Source organism: Ahaetulla prasina, chromosome 2 (assembly GCF_028640845.1).
Source record: "Ahaetulla prasina isolate Xishuangbanna chromosome 2, ASM2864084v1, whole genome shotgun sequence".
Classification (NCBI taxonomy): Eukaryota; Metazoa; Chordata; class Lepidosauria; order Squamata; family Colubridae; genus Ahaetulla; species Ahaetulla prasina.
Genome location: NC_080540.1, coordinates 124,898,300 through 124,914,898, shown reverse-complemented (window position 1 = coordinate 124,914,898; position 16,599 = coordinate 124,898,300). Strand labels below are relative to the sequence as shown.

Genomic DNA, 16,599 nt, shown 5'->3' with positions numbered 1-16,599 from the left:
GTCCGCAGAAAAATTATTTGCATTTTTATATTGCACTAAATACTATTTATCTTTTTTAAGAATTCATATTACTGGTCCGTAGGATTTAAAATTATGAATTTAGTGGTCCCTGAGGTCCAAAAGGTTGGTGACCCCTGCTATAGAGTAATTTGAGATGACAGGCCAGTAATTCAGCGAAATGGGCAAAACAACTTCTCATGTAAGAAGTAATTCATCATACAATCTAATTAATCCTCTCAACGAGATAGTAAATTGAATGGGATTTTGGTTCTCCTACTACTGAGCAAGACAAATTCCAAACTGTGATGTGATTGAACATAATATTCACAACTCTCTGCAATCTAACCTGCAGCAGGTGATTAAAATATCTAATAATGTATTTAAGAATAGCTTTGTCACATCAGATCAATTTTAATCTAGGAAGTACAAGTAACTGTCAATCTAACAAGTAAACCATGACAACTCATGTTGCATAAAATGATAGTCTACTAACCCCTTCTTCTTAGCTAAACAAAAACTCAGGCAGTACAGGTGAAATTCAAATATTAAAAATGATTATTTGACTGAGTGTGTACTAGAACCTGTATATTCTACCAAAATCAGAGCAAAGTAAATTTATAGAAGTCATATATCAACTTAATAGTCTACCTTGCAACTGTTATATACGTTATAGTTACCTCATGGAATTTTCTTCTCAGCAAAACTGTTATTTAATCTGAGGCTTTTAGGCTTTTTCTAACCCACAGCAAATAGAAAGCTGGAGTTACAAGTACAAGTTTTTCCTCATGCTAAATTGGAGAGGGGGAAAAATTGCCTTCTGCTTGCACACCTTGCATATTAAAATATATAATAAATAACTAAACAGTGAAATTAGCATGATGACCATAGTGATATGGAGATAAACCATTATGACCATGGTTTCAAAGAGATGAGAGACAGGAAACTGAGGGAATTGTAATAGCAAGCTAATAACCATGTCTTACTAATTCAGTCTCTCCTGCGCTGTGGTTCTTACCAGGTGGCAAACCTGTCATCTCAAGGCTCTGTCATCACAGAGAAAGGGAAAGTGAACTCACTCTAGACTCATTATACTGTCAAAGCTTAGAATATTCCATGTCAACAGCACTACTGTAGTGTACAAAGCTGTCTACAGATTGGGTCAAACAATTCCAGGCTCATTTTTTTATTAAGCTAGATATGATCCAGTTATTTTCCTCAAATTTGGAAAGAATTCCAATCATTTTCCAAGCTATATTTAGGACCTAGAGTTAAAATGCATCCACCCATTCTATAGACAACAGCAAAAGTACTTTGTTAGTTGGACTTTGGGTTGGACTCTCTATCCCAGAGCTTTTGTTTAAAACTGCCCTTCAAGATTTCCCCCTATTTTACCTAAACACTCCCTTAAAAACCTGCCTCTAGGGGTGAGAGGCAAAATAATTTTCTCACACAAGACTGCTGGGGCCAAAGATGCTTGCAAAGAACGACTTTACTTAAAGAGGCATGATACACAATCTTGAGGTACACTTCAAAACAGGTTCTAAGTTATGAAATCTCTCTAAGTCAAAGGTTAACTATTACTGAACTTCAAACCTCGTTTTCTCAACCAGACTCCCCCCTCCTTTTTTGCTTTCACACACTCTAAAAATAACACTCCTGAAAGTTTTTTTTAAAATAATTACCTGTTCTTATTTAATAGCAGATCAGACTTTTTTGAAATATTTGCACCAAATATTTGCACCAAATATTATTTTACCTGAGTTGTCCCAGATACGGAAGGAAATGTTGCTTCTGGTATTTTGATTCTTGCTGCCAATTCTGTAGACCCTTGAGAATCCTCACTTTTAATTTGCTCTGGGGACATCCCATCATTGCTGCTATCTTCTTCAAAAGCAAAGGCATCTGAAGATTTAGTAAAGTTTCCTTGGGTACCTAGGAAGATAGATGAACTCAGTAATAGGTTATAATAACTTTGCTGAAAATGGCAATGAGGATTCAATGAAGGTGCAAGAAAAAAAATTGCAAGTGGGAAATGTTCATATTTGGTATTACAGTATATATAACATCATCAGAGATCCCTCATTATTTGAGGGGGGGGAGTTTCATTTTAATATTAAAATGAAGACCACAAAACTGTGAATAATAAAGAAAATTGTTTACGGGAACTGATTCAATTCAAAGCCATTATTGGCATTGTACATCATGTACACAACAAAATTGGTTTATCCTCTACTGGTGCAGTCCATACAAGAATACAAGACTACATGAATAATATAAAGAATAATCTTTATACAAGTAATTAGGGGGAAAAAACTAGTTATATGTTTCCATATGTACATCATATTCTGTGCAACATGTATATTACTCTGGTGTATGATCTTATATCAGGGTATATACATATTACACACTACACTATTTGTAACAAACAGGGCCATGGTGGCACAGTGGTTAGAATGTAATACTGCAGGCTACTTCTGCTGCCTGCCAGCTGCCTGCAGTTCGGCAGTTCGATTCTCACTGGCTCAAGGTTGACTCAGCCTTCCATCCATCCAAGGACCCAGTTTGTTGGTGGTAATATGCTGATTCTGTAAAACCACTTAAAGAGCAAAGCACTGGGAAGCTGTATATAAGTCTAAGTGCTATTGCTATACAAATTTTAAATAGATGTATTTAAAATTTGTATGTGTGCAATGTGTACAAAATGACCGTCTATTTTGCACACATGTCACATAATAAAAAACAAGATCAAAACTATATATAGGATGATTATGCATGTCCCATATCCTGATCTCTATTTAGCAATCATCAATAAGCAAAGCTGCAAAAGCAAAGGCTTATCTAACTGTAGGCCACTAATAAAACAAATCAAAATAAAATATAAATAACCAATTCCCCCGCCCCCAAAATAAATTCCAAAAAACCTCAAAATAAAGCAATGGTCAACCCATGATAGTATTCAGTTGATGAAAAACATCACTGTAAGTTGATAAAATAGAGATTGAGCTTCATAATTGCAAGAGAATATTTATTTCAGAAAAATACTCTGATCTGGCTGTAAAACTCAGTGTATATTTCATAATCACAGATAAAATGATGCTGAATACACAAGCTATAAACTTAGACTGCTGGAATTTCTATCAAGTGTTTTTTTCTTTTAGCAGACCTTGTATGTATATATTCAAGATATTTCTTAAAGCAATAAGGGCCATTATTTTCTATTCTGGGTTTTGGAAATATATTTTCGATTTTAATGGCGCTATTATAATGTACAATTTTAACACCATTTGTTTCCATGTAAGTTGCTAAACCACTCCCATCATTTCCTGTGCAATTTTTCTAGGGCAAAAGCTATACGGGACCTTGAAATCTCATACTGGATCAGCACTGCAAAAATGGTGTGTCTAGGACAAAATCTAAATCTGATTTCATTTAATTTATATGTAACCTTAACTGCAATAAAATACAATTATTCTGTGATCATGTCATCAATTTATTATTTTGTAGAAGAAGAGATTGGACAGACATTTATCTGGAATGGTACAGGGCAGTGATGGCAAACCTTTTAGACACCGAGTGCCCAAAATGCACGTGAATGCCCAAACTGTGCGCGCGCACATGCATGGACATGCGCGCATGCGCAGCAGAGACCCGAAGACCAGCTGGCTGGCGGGAGGCGGGGCATCTCAACACCGGCAGTGCGGCAAGTGGTAAGATCTTTTTCTTTTGTGAGCTTCTGTTTTGTTGTTTCCAGGGAAACAGAAGCTTACGAAAGAAATGCCACAGAAATCTGGCCACAGGTTCGCCATCACGGATATAGGATATACTATATGAGAAGGGGGTTGGACTAGAAGACTTCCAAGAACTCTTCCAACTCTGTTATTCTGTATTGAAAATTATAATATGGAAGGGAAAGATAACAGATAACAGTGGAAAATACAGGATCTGTAATATCATCTGAGTACCTCTGGAATAGCTGTGGATTGTCACTGAAGGGGAGCCAAGACAGGATTTCACCACGTGTTCAACACAAATTGGGTTCTACATAATGAACTTTTGGAAGTTTCTGCCAACCATACACTAATCCAAGCAGCCTCATTAGAATCAGATCTTTATTTTTATTCCAAAATTTCACAGCTATCTATTCTTTCAGGACAAATTATTCCTCTCCTATCAGTTTGTTTCTTAAAAATGGATAGAACTGCTGGCAAAACATAGTTCATCTTGGGAGAGAAAACATATTCAAGGAAGTCCCCAAGACTGTGTTGCCCAATCTCTGCTCAACAAACATCAAAATTCTAAAATGCCCCCTTGTTAAAAAAAAATGTCACAGTTTCCTTAGAGGAGCACAATGAGGAGCCTTTTTTGCGTTGTTGGTTTTGCTTCCTCAAGACTCAGTATGACTCCTGCCAGATGCTGCTTCTCTGCCACTCAGCAGACTGGAGTAGTTCTGGAAAGTGTTCCTGTGCAATGTTCCGTCATCTAGCAGGCAAAAGCGCTTGACCCTTGGCTTCTACTGATAAGTAAAGTGCTGGAAAAGACAGGCTGTATCACAAAGCCCCCGAAAGGCTGGAAGACAGTGAAAGAAAAGAAGATTCCTTCTATGCCCTGTAATCTTTGCAGGGCCGAGTCTGGCTTTGATCAAGTGTCTTCCTGCTTAGCTAGCAGAGAGATATGTTGGATGCAGAGGGGACATGCCAGTAAGGAATAAACCATTCAGGAATACTTAAATTCTGGTTGCTCATCAACATGCATCTATCCTCCTTCAAAGGAATCACTCCAAAGGCAACCCCAAAGGATTTTCTCCATTATAGTGGAATGTGGCTTTCTCCTCTGGTGTGCTGGGTACCAAAATGTACCTGAACAAATGTACCTATGAAAACCTGAACAAATACCTATTAAAATTACCTTTGATGGCCTCTTTCACAGCTGAGTCAATGGGAATGATATTCTTCTCCACCAGCTCCAGAGGTCCTGGTCTAAGAGCAATTTTTTCATTCAGATTGTCTGCAAGACGGGCTCGTTTTAGTTTCATCTGACTAGCTTGAACAGATTCTTCTGCAGTTGAATCTGTCAAGTAAGTGGTGAAAATGATCAAGTCTTGTACCAAATGACTTTTTCTTTTCCTGCTTAGAAAAAAGCTCAAAAAGCACAGCATGTTTTACGTCATGTCAGAACAGTTTCTTTAAAGAGAAAAATTGACATGGATACAATTGTAACAAAAAGTGTTTAGCCAGAACAAACATGGGTTTCACATTATAGTAGAGTAGAGTAGAGTAGAACGGAATGGAACGGAATGGAATAGAATAGAATTCTTTATTGGCTAAGTGTGCTGGGACACACAAGGAATTTGTCTCCGGTGCATAAGCTCTCAGTGTCCATACAAGCAATAAGTGGTAAATCATGATCATAGTCATTGTAAAAATACATTCTTTATAAATCATAAGATTTATCATAAGATTATCATTTAGTGATAGTCATAGGATACAAAATAAGCAGTTAACATAAAACATACTAGGATACTAAGTAAACAATATAAATTGTAAGATACAAGCAACAAAGTTATAGTTATAAGAAGATAAGAAGATAGGTAATAGGACAGATGAGAGGAATAATAGAATGCATTATAGAAGAAAAAGAATCTAGAATAATAATAGAATGCATCTCATATCTTCTTATAACTATAACTTTGTAGAATACATATTATATATAATATAATGCAATGCAATGCAGTGCAGTCAAGTGTTGCGCTGCGCTGCATTGTGTTACATTACGTTACATTATAATCATAAAGTGATGTGTTTGTAACTTAGTGTGATATGTCAACAAGGTCAGTCAGTAAATCATAATTTACATTTGGAAAGGAAATCATGATTTCAAACTACCCTGTTTTCCCCCAAATAAGACATCTCCTGATAATAAGCCCAATCAGGCTTTTCAGCACATGGCAATAAGGCCAAGCATTTATTTCAGGATTCAAAAAAATATAAGATAGGGTCTTATTTTCAGGGAAACACCATATGGCTAGTGATTGGCTCATTGATCGTTACTACCTATTAGAAATATTCACACTATTATAAAGATTTATTCAACTGCACGGTTTATTAATAAACTCTAGCAACCATGGCAAGAAAGCATAGTCAACTAGTCATATGCAATAAAAATAATTAGATTGACGTTAGATAGGTATCTAACATCACAGAATCACAGTTGGAAAGGACTTTCTTTCAGGTTGGTTTAATGTACAAAAAGTATTACCTGTAGTGTATTTGATTTCCAACTAACATTCTTTTCCATTCATGTGAGCATTTCCCACAACGCTGCCTCTATCTCAGTAGACTAGGAATCATTACGAGTGAGTTCTTAGTGTCAACTAAGTGACTCTTAGACTAGAGTCAATGGCAATTATGTAAATCATATCTGGATAAAATCATTTATATGCTCCCATTTTTTAAAAAAACAACAACACATCTCTTAAGCTAAAAGAGAAATGCAAAACTTTTGGACTAATGGATAAAAGGTACTATCCTTGGATGGAATGACATATAGTCACTTTTTCCACTTATGACTGTATGACTGTAACTTTGTTGCTGGTAACCCTTATGATTTATATTGATATATTGACCATCATTTGTGTTGTAAATGTTGTACCTTGATGAAGGTATCTTTTCTTTTATGTACACTGAGAGCATATGCACCAAGACAAATTCCTTGTGTGTCCAATCACACTTGGCCAATAAAAAATTCTATTCTATTCTATTCTATTGGAAGGAATATTAAGACTTAATTTACTTATTAAATGGATTTTTATTTTTATTTTACAATAGAGAACAACTCAGCCAATCTTACCTTGAACAATGTGCATATCAAGCAGTTCAGAATGCTCAGATCTGTTTCTGATCTTGTGCTTAAAATAATCTTCAGTCTGTAGAACATAAGAGTAGAGATTGTTACCTCACTAGTTTAATTTAAGTGCCGCGGTGGCACAGTATTTAGAATGCAGTACTGCAGGTTACTTCTGCTTACTGCCGGCTGACTGCAGTTCGGCAGTTTGAATCTCACCAGGCTCAAGTCTGATTAAGCCTTCCATCCTTCTGAGGTCAGTAAATCATAATTTACATTTGGAAAGGAAATCATGATTTCAAACTACCCTGTTTTCCCCAAATAAGACATCCCTGATAATAAGCCCAATCAGGCTTTTGAGCGCATGGCAATAAGGCCAAGCGCTTATTTCAGGATTCAAAAAATATAAGACAGGGTCTTATTTTCAGGGAAACACCATATGGCTAGTGATTGGCTCATTGATCGTTACTACCTATTAGAAATATTCACACTATTATAAAGATTTATTCAACTGCACGGTTTATTAATAAACTCTAGCAACCATGGCAAGAAAGCATAGTCAACTAGTCATATGCAATAAAAATAATTAGATTGACGTTAGATAGGTATCTAACATCACAGAATCACAGTTGGAAAGGACTTTCTTTCAGGTTGGTTTAATGTACAAAAAGTATTACCTGTAGTGTATTTGATTTCCAACTAACATTCTTTTCCATTCATGTGAGCATTTCCCACAACGCTGCCTCTATCTCAGTAGACTAGGAATCATTACGAGTGAGTTCTTAGTGTCAACTAAGTGACTCTTAGACTAGAGTCAATGGCAATTATGTAAATCATATCTGGATAAAATCATTTATATGCTCCCATTTTTTAAAAAAACAACAACACATCTCTTAAGCTAAAAGAGAAATGCAAAACTTTTGGACTAATGGATAAAAGGTACTATCCTTGGATGGAATGACATATAGTCACTTTTTCCACTTATGACTGTATGACTGTAACTTTGTTGCTGGTAACCCTTATGATTTATATTGATATATTGACCATCATTTGTGTTGTAAATGTTGTACCTTGATGAAGGTATCTTTTCTTTTATGTACACTGAGAGCATATGCACCAAGACAAATTCCTTGTGTGTCCAATCACACTTGGCCAATAAAAATTCTATTCTATTCTATTCTATTGGAAGGAATATTAAGACTTAATTTACTTATTAAATGGATTTTTATTTTTATTTTACAATAGAGAACAACTCAGCCAATCTTACCTTGAACAATGTGCATATCAAGCAGTTCAGAATGCTCAGATCTGTTTCTGATCTTGTGCTTAAAATAATCTTCAGTCTGTAGAACATAAGAGTAGAGATTGTTACCTCACTAGTTTAATTTAAGTGCCGCGGTGGCACAGTATTTAGAATGCAGTACTGCAGGTTACTTCTGCTTACTGCCGGCTGACTGCAGTTCGGCAGTTTGAATCTCACCAGGCTCAAGTCTGATTAAGCCTTCCATCCTTCTGAGGTCAGTAAAATGAGGACCGAGAATGTTGGGGGCAATATACTGACTCTGTAAATCATTTAGAGAGGGCTGTAAAGCACTGTGAAGCGGTATATAAGTCTAAGTGCTATTGCTATTAACTTAAGATATTAGGTATTTCATTATAATGAGGAAACTGTACTATTTTAATAGACAATCTATTTTGCTCTAGACTTAAAACACAATCTGCTTACAACAATTTCTAATCTGGATACCAAACTTTTACTAATTAGATTTGGATCTGTTAATATCTTCATTAATATCTCTTAGAACACAAATTACTGATAGCTGATACAATAGACTGATGACATGAAACAGCAATTTAGAACATGTATTAAATTCAAAGCAGTTCAGTTCTTGTAACATAGGCTGCAACTGCCTACAACGTATACTTGGACTAAAGCAAATTCACTGACTTCATTTAAATAAATTTCATGTGCTGTTTTTTGTCCATGTAACCACTGCTACATTTGTTTAAATTAATGTAATTAAACTAATGTTGTCTCTGGAGATTCTCAGTCATCCAAACTAATGTTGTTTCAGGTCATGTGTGAAAAAATGTTCTTACAGACCTCCCAGCAAACAACCATTCTCTAGCTACCTAATAAATATACTACTGTAAATTTCTTATTCAGTACTTTCAATTAAGAACCCAGTACTTTCAATAAAGGTTGAGAATGTACGGTATTTGTGAGTCTATTTTGGCTTTCCGAATGGATCCAGTTTAGGTCCTTTGACTCATATAATCCTTTTTTCCTTCTAGGCAATCAGCCAGTAGAAGCTTTTGAAGAGACAGTGAGATATTAACCTATGTCTGAAAGTACACAACACTTCAAAGATACTTCAGACTGCTTGAAGTCTCCCAAGCACATTAATTTTTCACAATGGGCTACAGATCCTTCTTTACATTAGCCATGACTTTTTGCAAGACACTCATGTAAAATAATGTAATCTCCCCCATCATCATCTTGGCATCATTTTGAAACTAGTGGGTATATTTCTCCAGAACTAGTTGAATGGAGCCAATCATTTGGTTCTCCTGTCTGCCTGAGACCCAGTCATCCTACTGTTCCATGAACAGAGAAATAAAACATATGCTGTGTTATGGTGGCTATAAGTACAAAGAGCTTTGGTGCTTAGAATGTAGTATGGCAGGCTAACTCTGCAGATTGATCTGACTGGCTCAAGGTTGACTCAGCCTTCCAATCTTCTGAGGTAAAATGAAGACCTAGATTGTTGGGGGCAACATGCTGATGGTTTACATGATTGTAAACCATCCAGAGAGTGCTTTAAACACTCTGGGGCAGTATATATTACTATTCCTATTGCTAATTCCTAAGCATTTCAAACCAATGGACATTTATAGGATCTTACAAAACATCTCTATTCTATTGGACACAACCTAGCATTATTTATGGTGGTCAAGGACTTTCCAGCCATTCTGTCATGTTCCATAAATTAGAAATATAGGACACTGAACCTACAATCACAAACAAACAAAGCTTTTTTCCCAGTGGGATTATAGTTCTTCTTATGCACTTCTTTTTTAAAAAAAGGCCTAGTTGGTCTAGATCTCTTAAAAACAACCTGTTTCATGCAGACAAAGACCTCCATATTATTATATTATATCTGCAAAGAGAAATGGAACCTTGTCTGAACATAAGAATTATTTCTATCAGGTATATCACAAACAGTATGGAGTGAACATCATCCTGTTGATATTGTTGGAGGACAGGTGATACTTTGGTCTTTGAAAATAGGAGAACCTACACCAGTTGGGAGAGGGAGGACAAGTTGAATTGTCAATAAACACAGGAAATCCTTAATCCAATGTACATGAGATAAACTTTTATCCCCAAATAATTTATTTGCAAGTGGGCAGTGAGCAAAATTATTAGAATCCCAACCCTGCTACAGTACTGGTGTTTCTATTATCCAAGCTTGTGATCAGCTACCTAACAAGTCAGTCTGTTTTCATAATAGGAATCTGGCTTAACCAATGAGCCTATATGTAATAAGATAAATGTGAGAATATATTGCATTTTTTTTGTCATTGGCTCTTCCATTTTGCCTTTTCCACTTACATTTCCATTTATAATGCCTAATCTCACTTCAAGGGCTGTTGACATCAAGACACAGAGCACCAGTGGTCACCAGCTCAAAGGAATCTTACACTGACATAAGAACTGAAGAGCAATGTGGTACACAATAAGAAAAGGATCAAGGTTTCTGGGATTTCCCCACAACCTCTTTTGCACGAACTGGAATACACTTTCCAGCTTACAGAATTCAAATATTCATTTTCCTACGGCTATGTGCCAATGCCTAAGCTGAACATCCCATCAATGTGTTTAGCACAGTTGTCTTCATTGAGATATGTCGTTAAGCTTTTTTTTTTCCAGCCACAGCTTTGCGGAGGGATTTTCTAAAAAGATTGTTATCCAGAGTGATGCCATCATCATCTACCCACTCAAATGCCTCCCCAATGTTACCTTGGTTCGCTCCAAGCTCTTCTTTTGCTCATGGAAGGCAGAAGGGCTTTTCAGTGCTGCAAACAGAAGCAGACAGAAGCCCAGTGAGTCCAACATGAATAGAGCATACATTCAGCTTCACATCCTTCATAATAATAACAATAATAGTCACAACAGTAACAATAACATCTACAATCTTATAGAAATTGCTCGTCTTTATCATAGATCGGGTGGCGGCATGAAAAATGGTGGAGGGTGGAGCTGAGTAAAGAGACAGATGTCATCTAAGCAGGAGACCCTCTCATGGTGGATATCTTGGTGTGAAGGAGGCTAACACAAAAGCACAGCTTATCCAGGATCTGGACATTTTCTCTGAAACAGTCTAAGAGATGCATTCATAATCTTGCACATTAATTCTAAATGCTGTTACGTGAGGTCATGCTTCTCAGATTGCGGTGGAGAATTCAGCATGATCAGTCAGAGAAGATCTAGCCGTAAACTGGACTGCCAATGAATGTCTCCCTTTAGCAACACTTGAGCTATATTTCATCACCTGGCATCAATACTTAAGAAATCAATAAAAGGAAAAATGTTTCTCCCCCCCCCATTTTATTTTATCTTTTTTCAGTTTAGAGGGCTCCATTAAATTCCAATTTTCCCAGTTGTGTTTCTTTTATGAACCATTTTTGAATGCTTATTTTAGCAGGCAGTTAAAAACCATCTTAAAAAGCCAACAACAAAATATATCGGGAAAAAGGCCAAATTATTATAAGGGGGTTGGGGTATTGTATCTTGCATAGCCTCTCGGGACCATCAAGTTGCCCAGCCAGAATCAATGGAAAAAGACAGATTTAGGCAATGTTTCTTTGAAAACATTTTATGTGCCAGCAGTGAACAGCAACTGCATATTTATTCAGGAGAAGAGACAGGGAAATTGTAGCATGTGAGGCAGAAACTGCTTCCTCAATTTTCCCAGTATTGAGTAGCCAATCGTTTCATTTTCTCTGCAGGTCCTTCACATGGAATCCAATTTCGATTATGGTATAATGCAGGTTTTTTTCAACTTTGGCAACTTTAAAACGTATGGACTTCAATTCCCCCTGTGACTGGGGAATTCTGGGCGTTGAAGTCCACGCATCTTGAAGTTGCCAAGGTTGAAAAACACTGCTATAGTATGAAATAATACTAAAGTGACTGTAAGTCACTTGGAATGCTGGAATAAACAGAAAAGTGGAATATAAATTCAAGAATATATTTTGAAAATAAATTAATTGATGGCTAGGGGCACATAAAAAATAGCTGTTTTTCTGATTTTTCATAACATAAAATGTTCTGACTTTTCCCCGCATCTACTCTTGCTTGTCCTGTAACCTAGGAAAAATGAGCAAGGGTGAAATTGACCAGAGTTAACAGGCAACAGGCCAGCTCTAATTGTCTGTTTGCTTCCAAACAGGCTACAGTAAAAACAAAAAGTTCCCTTGTGTTTTGCATTGAACCAGTGTGTTTTGGGGTTTGTGTGTGTGTGTTTTCTTCATAGTTTAACTTTTTTTTTCTTAATTTGCAAAGAGCTCTGAGACAATGAAGATCCCATTTCATTTAACCAGGCAGACAAGCCAGCATGCAGAGTTTCGGCTCATTGTATTCTCCCCCCTCACACCCTTGGTCCTTGTTTGTGCTGGGAAAGAAACTATACTGAAATGGACGTCCACACAAACAGTGAGATAGAGAGAGGCCTTGTGCAACTGCAAGTACCTGAATAAAAGGTTTAATCAGTAGGGAGCTCATTTTATGCCGGATCTGACACTTATCCTTAATCTAATAATCTCATTGGAGATAGAGAAAATGAGAAGGAAAAGAGAGAAAGAGAGATGGAGATAGAAATATTTCCCCGTTTTCATTTTTTTAAAAAAAAAATCATTTCCAAATGAGAAAATAGAAGGCAGGGATCTTCTTTTGCAAAGTCTTAAACTTGACAAACTGTGCTGACTAGAAGCTAAATCAATGCTAATCAAGTGGTCCAATCTGGCTCTTTGAAACATCCATTTTTCATAAGGAAATCTTTCTTCCCCATAAACCTGTTTTTGGAACTGTTTTTCATCAAGTGGGAGGTTGCCCCTGTATTTTAAGAGGCTTAGAGAAGGTCCATTGGCACTTGACTGACTTCAATCTCATTTTTGAGGCCATTTCTAAGCTTGCTATTCATTTCTGTTTATTATAGGTTAAAGAGAAGGGTTAAAGAATAAAACTTCCTACTATCCAAAGCCATACAAAAGCTCCTAGAGATTTATTTCATTAATTGAAATGTGGCCAGGACAGTGATGGGTTTCAAAAATTTTTACTACGGTTCTGTGGGTGTGGCTTGGTGGGAATGGCTTGGCTTGGTGGGCGTGGCAGGGGAAGGATACTGTAAAATCTCTAATCCCTCCCCACTCCAGGGGAAGGTTACTGCAAAAACCTCATTTCCTTCCAATCAGCTGGGACTTGGGAGGCAGAGAATAGATGGGGGTGGGGCCAGTCAGAATTTTTAATACCGGTTCTCCAAACTATTCAAACTTTCTGCTACTGGTTCTCCAGAACTGGTCAGAACCTGCTGAAACCCACCTCAGGCCCAGGATCCAAAAAGAAAGTTTGCAGGCAAAATTCAGGTCCCTGTTTTAGTAAGTGTCAAATTATTGTTTGCTTTCTTTGTACAATTTCATAAGGCGTTCAGTCAAGCTGTGCAATGAGAAAAATCAAAGATGATACTTTTTTTAATTTCACAAGACTTTTTTTTCTTACTTTCATTCACTATAAAAAAAAATTAAGAGAGTTAAAAACTTCTCTTAATTAATGATTTATCCAATCTTCACGTGCCAGTTATGGCTTCTCTGCTTCAAATGAAATTTATTGTCAGAGAAGTGAATTGTTCTGCATTGATGTATTGGACAAGCTAATTTATTATTTATCCCCTAGATTTAAGAGGACCCAGGAGATATATGCATCCAATATACACTCAAAACTCAAACAACAACTCCACAAAAACTAAACAAAGAAGAAAAAGAGTGAAATAAAAAATAGCATAGAACATCTTATAATGCCACCGTTAGCAGTTGAAAAAAAGATTTGTGAGAAAAGGCAGAAGGAGTTGTAAAAATGATTCGTGCCAACTTCACTGATCAAAAACCTCCTTCCTCCTTTGAGATGGTTTAGAAGGAATATGCCTGTACAGACATGTGATCTGAACTAAGGAGGTGATGAAAATGCTTCGAAGAATAGAAGTTAGGCAAATACATTTTTGAAAATATACTCTATCAATGAATCAAATAACAACCCTAATTAAATCATCGTCTTCAGTTATTAGTTTTGCCTGTGTAACATGTTACAAGGAATATAAAAAGAAAAGTCACAGAGAAAACAGAGCATTTATATAAAGTAAATGCTGACAGAAAATGAGGAAGAAGGCTGAATATCATGGCTGATACTTCTGCTCTTCCTCTTCTGTCCAAATTCATACTACTTAGCATCCATTTTATTGCCTCAGCAGCTATTTCCAACCATTTTTGATCACTATTTCCCTGCCTGTTCTATAGAAATCATCACTGAATGAAGAAGTGAATAATCAGATTAAAAGGCAATTGACATCACTTGCCATAGTAGATGACTACTATTTAAAATGGACTACTGTAAAGGCTATTTCAGATTTTTCCCAATCCACTTTTTTTTTTTTTGCAGAAAAAACAAATTGGTTAAAGACATGTGGCATAAATCCATCTATTTTGTATATGGCTAGCTGAATCTAACAAAACCCATGCCTTAGTTCATGGCTGCACTCCTATCTGCTTTTACAAAACCTGGGTGAATAAATCTATTGCTCTTCAGTGAATGTGAAGGATACTGTCAAGCTCTGTCTTCTAAAAGAAGATACATTTTGGATTATGAAGGACAGGGAGATAAAGGTTTATCCCTCAGTATGGTGAACATTTGGGAGGTGGTACAGATCTGTTTGCCTGAGAGCATAACCTACAACTATTATTCATGCTTCTAGTTCCCCATCACTTTCTTCCTTCTTCTCTTTGTGACCAAAAATGCCTTTCGGGAGGTAAACTAGAACTTTTATGGGGTGTCAAAGCATCCTTTGACAGTTGGCAAACACCAGTGACACCTCATTTTTGTAGAACACGCCAGCTTGGCCTGATAGCGAGATAGGAATAAAACTGTCAAGAACTTTGGGCCACGCATTACATAAACAGTCCGTGAGGATCCACTCAGAAGTGATTACATGCTGTACCTGTCCTACAGAGGCTGAAATGCCCTATGAAACTGCCAAGCTGCTGCATGCGCCATTTGCAGGGAAGTGACAGATGATCCATGCCAAATACATAGAACCGTTGGCAAGTTGTGACTCAAGAAGAAAGCAATAGCAGAGCTAACAACCACATGCTAAACCCAACGGATTTTGCAGAAATGGTGTGTGTGGCTAAGAGTTAGGGTGATCCAGCAGATAGAGTGTTTGGGCTGGGAGATCTGGATTCAAATCCTAGTTTGATCATGGACTCACTGGGTGGCCTTGGGCAAGGTGTTATCTCTTTCAGTCTCAGTTTCCCCATCTGCAAAAAATTGGAATAATCATGACCTAATGACCTACCTTAGGGGGTTGTTTTGCAAGGCATCCCAAACCTGGCAACAAATTAATACAATCTAGTCTACCGCAAATATAAACACCCCCCCCCCCATGGACTCAGGGCTCTTTGGAATTCTTAGAAAAGTACAAGTTAGTTTTATACCTTATTTTAATTATTACAGCAGCAATAGCTCTTGGCAATTAAAAAAATAATAATCCCAGGCACTATTTCCAGGGAAACTCCTTCTACTTGCTTATCATCTCAGCAGAAAATAGGAGTACAGCTCCTCTCAGGATGAGGAGTAGAGAAAAAAGATCTATCTTCAGGATCCAATCTGGGTTGGTCACTGAGACCGGAGGTTTTATCTTCTGAGCTTTCGGATTCATCTGGAGCCCATCCTCAGGGAGTTTCTTTGTGTGCTCTGGGTTGTTCTGTGCATTGATGGCTGGCTATTGGGTTGTTGGTAGGCAGCCATCAACCCCCCAATATACATCTAAGAAGCTGCACAACAGCCACCATAAGCAAAACAGAGACGTTCCCTGAGGATGGGATCTAGCATTTGGGAAGCAAAACCTCTGGTCCTGGTGACTGATTCAGACTGAAACCTGCAACATTATTCTGGGACACGTATATTCCAGTGGAGGGTTGCTACTGGTTCGCCCTGGATCAGGCAAACCAGTAGTGGTGGCAGCGGGAGGCTCCACTCACCCATCCAGATGCTTCTGCACATGCACAGAAGTGTCGCGCACGCATGAGCGAACCGGGAGCAAACTAAATTCAAACCCACTACTGGTATATTCACCTTCTTTGGGAAACGTCTTTCTATACAGTACTCCTTTTTGAACCCTCCCCTGTGAAAAATTTGATTCCTCCAAGGGTACTGCATAGCACTAGGCTGGAGATGCTAAAGCAGTGCACCTGTAGAGGCCATACCCAGCTCTGAATCAGTAATTATCTTAATAAAATACTCCAGGGGCCAGACTGGGAGAGCAGGGGAATGGTGGAGGGGACAGGCCTCAACAAAGTCTGCCTGGATACAATATAGGTAGGGAAAACAAAACAAAGTACTTACGTGGCATGATGCCTTGACTAGCAAGCTGTTCTCGGCTTCTTCGCTGCTGTAACCGCAACTGTAAAACTAGGAGAGAGTGCACC

General features: G+C 37.4%; 1 protein-coding gene across 7 annotated transcripts in view; it reads right to left on the bottom strand.

Annotated features, from left to right (window-relative positions):
- The window catches only part of MYOCD (myocardin), a 157,139-nt gene that overhangs the window by 12,225 nt on the left and 128,315 nt on the right, over positions 1-16,599 (bottom strand). For 6 of the 7 annotated variants that reach the window (XM_058173173.1, XM_058173180.1, XM_058173174.1 and 3 more), the window contains 5 exons: positions 16,517-16,582; positions 10,865-10,920; positions 8,108-8,183; positions 4,906-5,067; positions 1,757-1,932 (listed from right to left, as the gene is read on the bottom strand). In XM_058173173.1, coding sequence (XP_058029156.1) covers positions 1,757-1,932; positions 4,906-5,067; positions 8,108-8,183; positions 10,865-10,920; positions 16,517-16,582 — 536 coding nt within the window. Of the gene's footprint in view, positions 1-1,756; positions 1,933-4,905; positions 5,068-6,846; positions 6,919-8,107; positions 8,184-10,864; positions 10,921-16,516; positions 16,583-16,599 lie in introns of those variants that run through there. The other variant, XM_058173179.1, reaches the window with a different exon arrangement.